Here is a 9,911-nt window from a genome sequence, read left to right as displayed (position 1 = left end):
GCCTTTTTTTATTATTTTACTGGCCGGCTGACAACCCGCCCCCCTCTACCCCCTCCCCCCCCCATCCCATCCTCGCATCCTTTCTTTTATTTTTATTTATTTTGGTCCTTCTCTATTCCCCCTCTCCACGTTAATTTCTTACCTGATTGCCGCCTGCCTTTCTGCCTGCTTTTCCGATTTAAAAAGCACTTTGACGTACAGTTTTTGCTTTTTGTTTCAACTGAGACTAAATTTTGCTATTAATTCGATTTTTTTTAAAGTTTTACCCTAGAACAATAGCGAAAAGGCATTCTCTCTCTATTCTTAACCCAAACCACCAGACAAATCCGTCAACCCAAACAAATTTAACAGAAAAAAGGGTTCTCTTATTAATTACTTTTGCACTATTTATTTTTCTTAATTTGCCGTTTGCTAAAGCTGTGTTAACAAATAGCTAATGGCATCTTACTCTCAGCGTCCGATTGAACCCAACACCCGTCTACACCACCGGGAAGCCGCCAGCTTGGTGCCCAGCTCTGACTCGGGCACTGCGTACGGCAGCAACCCGGCGCTGCATGTAGACGGGTGGCACCATCAACAACCGCAAAACCCCCATAACAACGCGTTCATGGCCGTCGCTCTCGGCACAGCTCCCAAGCCCAGCAATAGCAGCAGCAGCGGAATGAAGCGCACACGTGAGTCCGTCGACCATCACCCTCGCTCCAATAAGCGTAGCTTTGACCAGGTCGCAGCAACAACCCAGCATGGCAACAGCAGCGGCGGCGGTGGCGTGCGCATCACAGATTTGCTCAACCCTGCTGTGGTTCCAGCAATAGCCGCGGCCCACAGAATGACTCTGCCATCGGCACTGTCGCGCACACAGAGCGACGATGCCAAGTATGCGCATCAGCAGGTCGCTGCTGTGATTCAGGGAGCGAAGCAGCCGGGGGAGCCTGTGAGGGGCTTTGTTCGCACCGCAACGGCGCCGTCAATTATGGCTGCCGCTGACCCATCATGCGCACAGGGCCTTGTGCGCGAAGCCCTTGAACTCGACAAGCTCTATGGTAAGTGCCTTTTTTTGTTTAGCTTGACTTTGTTTTCTAGTCCTTTTGTTTCTCTTTTTGGGGGGTTTGTTTTTCCCCTCCTGCCTGCCTGTTTTCTGCCTGTTTTTCCTTTTCAATTCTTGTTGATGCGGTCTTTTTCATCCTTCTTTCCTCCTCTCCCCACTCTGCCACTTCACCAAGAGACACTCTTGGGAAAGTAAAGCACCATTAAAGAGAGAAAACAAACGACAGCGGCAAAAAAAAGTGGCTTAATTTCTGCTCTTCACGTGATGCGGAACAAATATTTTCCTCCTTTTTCTTTTTTCTTTATTTCAAGCGCATAGCAGGACGCAAGCTGTGCACCACAACCCGAACAAGAGCAGAAACAAAGCGAAGCAAAAGGCGCTTTGGTCATTTTCGCCCTTGCTGTCATTATCGCGCCACCACTCAGCCATCAGCTTTATAAAGTGTCTGCCACAAACTGCGGCTGCGGCTGTGCTGGTGCTGTGCTTGGCTTGGCTGCGCCTGGCTTTTGCTTGGCTTTTGCTTGACTGCGGTTGTGATTTTCTGCTTGGCTCGGCAACAATAAAATTTTTTTCTCCCCCCCTCCCCAATGCATGGCATGTACCGCATGTATGCATGCATGTCGAGCGTATTTGTGTGTGTGTTCGCATTTATTTAATCATTTTTATTTGATTTTGTTGGCTGATTTTTTTGTACTTTTCTACCCACCATTTTTTTGAACAATGACTAACTACTACCAACAACCCATGTCAATGCCTACGCTAACTATCTATTGGTTTTAATTAGATATCGCATGCGTGATCATCGAGAGCATTTGGCCCAACCACTCGACCTCACAGCGCACGCAGCTCTGCTCTCTGCGGTGCTTTGTGGCCGAGACTCACCGCCAGTCTCGGTTGGGCATTGACGTGCTGGAGCTGTGCATGTTTTACCTCTTGCGCGCCAAATCCATCATCCAGGCGAAGCAGCGCGCCGCAGCCCAGCACAAGGAAGACCAGAAGGAAGGGCAGCTGAAGGAAAACCACCAACAGATGATGGTGGTGACCCAGCAACAACAGCAGCAGCAAGCTCAGCTGGAGCACTCTGCCACACCTCCTCTGTCGCCCGACAACCAGTACATTGCCAACAACAGCAACGGTACCACTGCTACCACCACCTCTGTTGCAAGAGCCAAGGTTCACTCTGATATGGGGAGGGGCAGTCCGATCACGCCGGCGTCAGCGGGGTCTGTCGGACAGCAGATCCTCTATGTTGAGGGAGACCGACAGCAGATGCTGCGCAGCGGGCTTATCACATCCTTTGTACCCGCAGACCCCACCACGGGAAACAAGCATCAGGATACCGCAACGCAGCACCGACCGCTAGCTGGCATGTCCTCAGCACTGCCAAACTCATTCCGTTCGTTTGTCTGCAAGACCAACAGCGCCAATGTCCAGCTGCCCTCACCGCACCAGCAGGAGGAGCAGGCCCAGGATTGGCAGCAAAAGCCGCAGGAGACACCCAAAGCACCAGCCAAGCCCGACGTCACCAAATGCGGCCGGCGCATGTTTGTCGCGGCCATCATCAGCGCATCCAAGTTCATCTACGACCAGACCTACTCGAACCGTGCATGGCATAAGATCACCAAACTGCCGTTGACCCAGATCAGCGATATGGAGAGGGCATTTTTGGATATGATTGACTACCGCCTGTATGTGGATCGCACGACTTATGATAAGTTTCATCGTTTGCTTGCGCGCTCTGGTATGCGCAATGGGAGGCTGATGGTCTGTGATCCGGCATACCCGATGCCTACTTCGCCAACGTCATCGGCATCAGTGCCGGCGGCTGGGGAGTCTGCGTCACCATGGATGATGCCTACTGCTCAGCAGTCTGCGGACAATACAGAGTTTGCACAACAGCAACAGCAACAGCAACATCATCAGCAGAAGCATAATGTGATGGCCGCTAATAATGCCCCTCCTGCACAGGTTCCATTTACTCCTACGTCGGCGATGGACCTGCGCACAGCTATGAGCGTCCCCTTGTCGATTACTAGCACCCCGGTGATTCAGAGAGCTCCTCCTAATAAGCTTGTGCCCTTGGGTATGGCCGAAGCTGCTGTGCAGATGCAGGAACAGGTCATTGGTATGTTGAGAACTCAGCAGCAGCGCCAGCAGCACCACAACTACCATAACCAAACTAACAATTATCAGCAACAGCAGATGAACTATCACCAGCAACAGCAACAGCAACAACTTTAGCTCTTTTAATTGCAAACTTGTCAATGAGTATTTGAGCTTTTCCTTTTTTTTACCTTTAATCTTTCCCTTTTTTTTCTTTCTTTTTTTCTCATAGCTTTTTTTACTCTGAAATATCTTTTTTTTTGTATGGTTCAATGTGTTTAATTCTGGGGGGAGGAACGTTCTGTTGAACGTATATTAGAGAGAGAGTGTGTGTGTATATTATATATGAACGTGCATTAAATAGACAAATATTGAAAGAAATAAGTGGCTCAACAACACAATTGTATATTTTGTATTGGCTTTAAGTAGTGCGTTTTTGGATAAATAACCAAAAGCTCGGTTAATCAGTTGATCGCGATCAACCAATATAAAAAAAGGTATTATTTCTTGCTTGTTTGTTTGCAATACTAATTTTCTTTAATGAAAACCCAAAATGCAAAAATGCAAAAAGTAAAAAATACATATATTTGAATATTAATATCAATTACAATGAATTGTTAAAAAGAAAAACAAAACCTGTTTTATTACTATTATTATTATTATTATTATTTATTTCTTGGTCACACCCCATACACGCTCGATCCATGACTTTAGATCGAGTTTTTTCGCAGCAGCTTTTACAATAAACGGATGCGACAGTAGCTGACTCGGTGTTGGTCTCCGACTGGGCTCCTTAATAAGACAGCGTTTGACAAAATCACAGCACTCCTCCGAAAACCTCAATGGTTCCATCTCAGGCACCGGCATATGAATAATATACTCGAGCAGTTCAATAACCGACAACTGCGGGTGACCAGGCGGCGGAAACGGAAACTGGTTCTGCGAAACCTCAATCAAGGTCAATCCCAAAGACCAAACATCAGACTGTACCGCATACCGATCTCCCTGGATCCTCTCGGGCGCCATATAATAACTAGTCCCGACAAAAGTCTGCGCAATCGAATCCACGAGCTCCCCGGAAACTCCAAAATCACATAGTTTGATTTCGCCACGACCCGTCACCAGGATATTCGACGGCTTAACATCCCGGTGAATAACCTGCCAAGAATGCAAATGCACCAGTCCGTTAAGTACCGCCACGGCAACTTTGCCCAAAACTCCCTCACCAATCTGCCCACGTAACTTGGCCACCCTCTGATAAACCGACTCTAAACTCCCACCCTCACAATACTCCATACAAATAGCTATCGACTGACCATCATCGTCAACCGACCGATACGCGCCGTAGAACTTGACCACATAGGGAGACTGGCATTGTTTAAGAAGCCGCAATTCACGGAGTATCTGCTTATGATGGGTTTCGTCTGGATAAACGGTGATAAGCTTGCGCGCCATGATTTTACTCAAAGGTAAGTACTCCACTTTATGTACGGTGCCGACGGAGCCTTCTCCGAGCTTACGCATAACCTTGATGTTCTCATCCGCCAATGCATACTCCTCCTCCTCATTCACCAACGATGTCGAAGTGTCGTCTAAAACGCTGGTGATGGTTGGTGTTCGTCCGGACAAAGACAGCTGGGTTAGTTGGCCTGCAATATCACCAACTGATGGTTGCGAAATAGCACTGCCAGTCAAAAGAGTCAAACCAGCAGCAGCTGCCTGCGGTGCTGGTGCTGGTGCTGGTGCCAGTGCTGGTGCCAGTGCCGGTGCCAGTGCCGGTGTTCCCACTGGCGGTAGTCTACCACCAGTGAAAACACCAGTGCTGCCGGTGCGGTTGGTTATAATGGAGAGTCCCAAATGAGTTTCACGCGATTGCTGTCGTGCCGCTAGGTCGCCGCCATTTGTCAAGGGTAGATTGTTTGTTTGTATTTGCGGAATTATTATACTCGGCTGCTGCTGCTGTTGTTGTTGACGTGGGATTTGAAGAAGCAAAGGAGGCTGGCCGCGTGGGGTAGTTGGTGTGTAGAGTCGCGGAATTAGTGGGCGTTGGGTTGTTCGATTGGATGTGGCATTCGAACGATTGAGCGAAGAAGTCATTTTTGGAAAAATGAATTAAAAAGCTGAAAGTTAAAGAGAAGAGAAGAGAAATTGAAATTAGCAAACAAACAAAAGAAGAAAAGGAAGAAAAGGAAGAAAAGGAAGAAGAAAAAGAAGAAGAAAAAAAAAAGAAAGATGAGGAATGGTCAAAAAAAATATTGTATATTTTTTATGTGTATTTATGTTTTTTCTACAATTAGCAAATAATGCATCCGCTGTCAGTTGCTTTTTCATCTCTCCGGCGCTGCTGGTGCTGGTGCTGGTGCTGGTGCTGGTGCTGGTGCTGGTGCTGCTGCGCCCTTGGCTGCTGCTGCTGCTGCTGGCGCTGACGCTGCTGCTCCCCACCCCTTGCATTTTTTCTTCCAACAGTCGCCGGCTCATGTGGCAAAAAAGCATCCGCCATTCTTCTTTCAAAACTCTCCTCTGACCGGGACCTCCCCATCGGCCTCCTCCCCCCCTCAGCAGCAGCAGCAGCAGCAGCAGCCTTTGTCACTTCAGGCACAGCATAAAGCTTACTCCTACGCCCAACATTCATTCCAGGTGGCATTCTGTCCTGCTGGCGTACCTGCAACTGCCTCTTCCGCCTCAGGTCCTCCTCCTCTTGTTGCTGGCGCTCAAGCTCAAGTGCAAAGGCATAGTCGTCGTCGACATTGGCTGCGTCCTCCTTCACCTCCTCGCGCGCATAGTCGGCATCCTTGCCCTTGCCGCCGCCACGGGGATCAATCGGGCAGAACGCCGCATCGAAAAACGCGCTGCCGCTCTGGTGCACATCAGCCAACGACTCCCACACAACCCTAGTGTCGGCAGCCACAGCCTCATCTGTACACAGCATAAAAAGCCCCTGCTGGCTCGGCCTAAACAAAGTAGAGAAATGGTTATTGCGGAAAAACACTGCCAGGCTAGGCTCCGGCAGCAGGTGCTGGAGCATCCTCAGCCCACTCCCAGTCAATTGCGTAGCGGTATCTTCCAGCCAGGCATTCAGCGCCAACGCCCTTCCCACACGATCCTCCTCCTCAAGACTCAACACCGCAGGGGGGTGGTTCTCGTGCATGCTGTTATAGCTGTGGTTCTGGCCCAACACTTGGCCGTGGCTCATCTCGTCGGCCGCAAACACGTACTCGGCCGCCGCCTGGTACGACCCACCACACAAGCGCAGTGTCTCGGCCACCACGGGCAGCGCTGAACCTTCAGCCACCCACCCGTGCACGAGCACAACCCCAAAGGCTCTGAACACCGCAGTGGCCCCAGAAGGCTCGGCGAAATCATAAATATTGGCAAACCGCAGCTCAACATCCAACCCACGACTCATACTCGGTAATAGCCCAAGCACCAAAGAAACCGTTTCTTCCGAAACACCATCCTGTGCCAAAAGGAAATTGCCCAGCAATGAGGCCAAAGCATCGGCAGTTATTTCTGCTACAGAGCCATTGGTGGTGGTGGCGGTGGGGATTTGTAGCTTGTTTTGTAGAATCAGTACGTTGGTCAGAGCAATTAGTGGACAGGGCCCGTTTTGGTTCTGAGTCAGTATTTGCTTGTCCAGAGTGTGCCCGGTCCAGGGGTCACGCCACCGGATGTGTTTGAGTACGTAGGACTGCTGTGTTTGTGCGTTGTGGTCTTCTTTCTTTCTCTTTGCGTCTTCTGCTGCATCTTCTGCCTCTGCGCCTTCTGCCTCTGCGCCTTCTGCCTTTGCGCCTTCTGCCTTTGCGCCTTCTGCCTTTGCGTCTTCTGCTTCTGCTTCTAGCTCTACCTCTGCGTCTTCTGCTTCTGCTTCTAGCTCTACCTCTGCGTCTTCTGCTTCTGCTTCTGCTTCTGCTTTTGCTTTTAGGTCCGCTTCTTCTTTGGTGCCCGGTGGTGGTGATATGCTAGCTAGAGGCTCGATGCGCGTCGTTGCGATGACCGTATCGATACTATCCGGCGCAGCCTTCTCATTTGGCGCCGGTGCTGGAGCCGAATTGAGCTCAGCCATGGTTCCTGTGTGTGTGTGTGTGTGTTTAAGAGAGAACAGCAGGCCAACAAAACAAATAAACAAATAAACAATATTGCAAAATAAAATAAAAAATAAAAATAAAGAGGGAGAAAGGGAGGGAGTGAAAAAGGAGGGAGGGAAATAAGGGAAATAAGTGAAACGTAAGCAAAGCTATACCCCCCATCCATCTCACCTCTATTGGTTAATCACTTGATTTCTTCACTTGAACAGATCCCAAATGCTCTCAGCGTCCTTGTACTCATTGTCAATCACGTTAACGAGCCAGCACTCCTCTCGAGTCCTGGCCAAGAACCTTTCCTCCTCGCTCCCCTTCACGAACACCTCCGCCCACTCCCTCCACGTATCAAAGGCCTCCTTCCTCCAAGCCAAAAAGTTCATCTTGTCAATCAGCGTCGGCTCCACCACAGCCCTCCCAGGGAAAACCCCCCAAGTGACCGCCGTCACCGCCTCCCCAACCCCCTCTCCCGTCGCCGCATTGGTGACAAAATCGCCCTTGTCGTTGGCTGCATAATACGTCACCCGCGGGGCAGCCGACTGCAGCCTTGAAACAAACTCCGGAAACAGCTCGCCGGGCACAAAGCATTCAACAAAGGCCTTCTGGTAAACATACCCGCCGCGCGGCCCCCACCCACACAGCGAATCGGAGCTCGCCACGCCGTCTATCGCCGGCTGACTCGCCAAAGTCCAGTACCCAAGCGCGTTGATGCGCAGCAGCTCATCGCGGATGCGCTGCGTCTCGGCACGCAGCGGCTCGTCGCTCCACGGAAGGGACGCCAGTTGGCCGCCGACGTAGCTGGTGAATATCTGGGAGATGTCCGAGAGCCGATGCGGGCGGCCCCAGAGCTGGCTGGCGGACTCCGGCGCGAGCCGCAGGGCTGCGCCGTAGCTGTCGAGGGTGCCGAACGCTGGTGACCGCGCGTCGCCCCAGCGGCCGTTCGGGAAATCGTCCCAATTGCGCACCGCCGCCCCCAGGGCGCCCAGGGCGCCTGCTGCCGCCGCAGCAGGCTTGGCCGCATCCTCGCCAGCAGCAGCAGCAGCAGCTGGCTGCACGCCCAGCGCGTCCAGGACGCGCTGCACCGAGGCCTCCAGATTGAGCGTCGTCAAGTGCACGCCCCCGACCCCGGCGTCCCGGAGCTCCCTCACCATCATCACAGCATGGCCCACGCCCAGGTCCTTCACCGCCTGGTCGTTCGCCTTGACATCCTCCAGCCCACTGCGCAGCGACTCCGGCACCGACGCCCCGGTCAAATGCACCAGCCGGCGGAACGACTGGTACGCCTGCACCGGCAAGACCCCAGGGATAATCGGCACCGCGACCCCCGCCTCACGACACTTTTTCTCCCAGCCAAGGAAGATCTGCGCATCATACACGAGCTGCGAAACCACAAAGTCCGCGCCAGCATTGACTTTATCGACGAAGTGCCCAAACTCCTCCTCCTTATCCGCCCCGCCTTGGCCTTCGGGGTACCCGGCGACGCCGATGCAGAAGTAATCCCCGTATTGCTTTCGCACGTAGCGCACCAGGTCCGCCGCATAGGTGAAGCCCTGGTCACACGCGGTCCAGTACTCGTCTCCCCTGGGTGCATCTCCCCTGAGCGCCAGGATATTCCGCACTCCCGCGGCCTTGGCCGACGCCAGCGCTGAGTCGAGCATGCTGAGGTCCATATTGGTGCACGTGAGGTGCATTACTGTGTCCAGGTTGAAGGCCCCTTGGCAGGCCCCGCAGAGCTCCAGGGTGCGCTGCGACGTTGACCCGCCTGCTCCCCAGGTTACTGCGACGAAGAGTGGGCCCAAGCGAGACATGCGCTCGATGCGGTCATAGAGATTGGCGAGACCCTATACGCCTTTATGTATATATGTGTACGTGTACGTGTACGTGTACATGTACATGTACATGTAAGTGTAAGTGTATGTGTACGTGTACGTGTACGTGTATGTGTAAGTGTAAGTGTAAGTGTATGTGTACGTGTACGTGTATGTATATGCATATGTATATTTATATGTATATTTATATTTATATGTATATGTATGTACATATGTGCTTTGTAGGTCTTTTTAGTCATAAACTTTAACGGTTTTAGTTTTTCTAGTTTTTATCTTTTTTCTTTACCTGCTCGGTCTTGGGCGGGAAATACTCGAACGAGAAATACGGCGTTTTGCCGTCAATGGCCTTTTGGATCTTTTCCGACAGCTTCATAATAATAGATAATGAGCAATAATAACAGTGTGCTAAAAAGAATAGAAAACCTAAATGGAAGAGAGAAAGAGAGAAGGAAAAAAGAAAGAAAAAAAAGTCAAATCCGGACTTTTTTCTTCTTAATCACAAATGGTACCAACCCCCCCCCCCCCCTTTTCCCTTCCTCTTTTTCATATAAAAAAGCTCGTTCTCATTCTCCTTTTTACTGCCGCTTGTTTGTCTTTCACCCAAGCCTTTGCTCAACAACGAAGCCTTGCATCTGCCTCTGATCATACAGAAATACCGTCAAAAATGCCGCAATCAAAGCGCTGCCGGCGCCAATCCTCAAAACAACCCCCACTCCATCAACCGCCCCCGTCGCCGCTGCCACTGCCTGTAAAGCCAAAAACTCAACAGACCGCAGATCATTTCCGCTCTGTCGGCCAATCAGCATAAACACCAGCGACGATACCCCGTTGATAACAAACTGCGGCAGCACC

The 9,911-nt window shown here is 51.2% G+C and overlaps 1 protein-coding gene across 1 annotated transcript; it reads left to right on the top strand.

The window, feature by feature from the left end:
- Window positions 1–2,578: 2,578 nt before the first annotated feature.
- Window positions 2,579–2,743, top strand: BX661DRAFT_136494 (uncharacterized protein; the record flags this gene model as incomplete). The annotated part of the gene is made up of 1 exon (XM_051532674.1): window positions 2,579–2,743. A coding segment is annotated over one exon (165 nt), but the record flags the coding sequence as incomplete, so codon positions are not given.
- Between the last annotated feature and the right edge of the window lie 7,168 nt (window positions 2,744–9,911).

Source organism: Kickxella alabastrina (assembly GCF_025024165.1).
Source record: "Kickxella alabastrina strain RSA 675 chromosome Unknown BX661scaffold_53, whole genome shotgun sequence".
Taxonomy (NCBI): Eukaryota; Fungi; Kickxellomycota; class Kickxellomycetes; order Kickxellales; family Kickxellaceae; genus Kickxella; species Kickxella alabastrina.
Note: the sequence above shows the minus strand (reverse complement) of the source record. Positions and strands in the feature narration are given on the sequence as shown.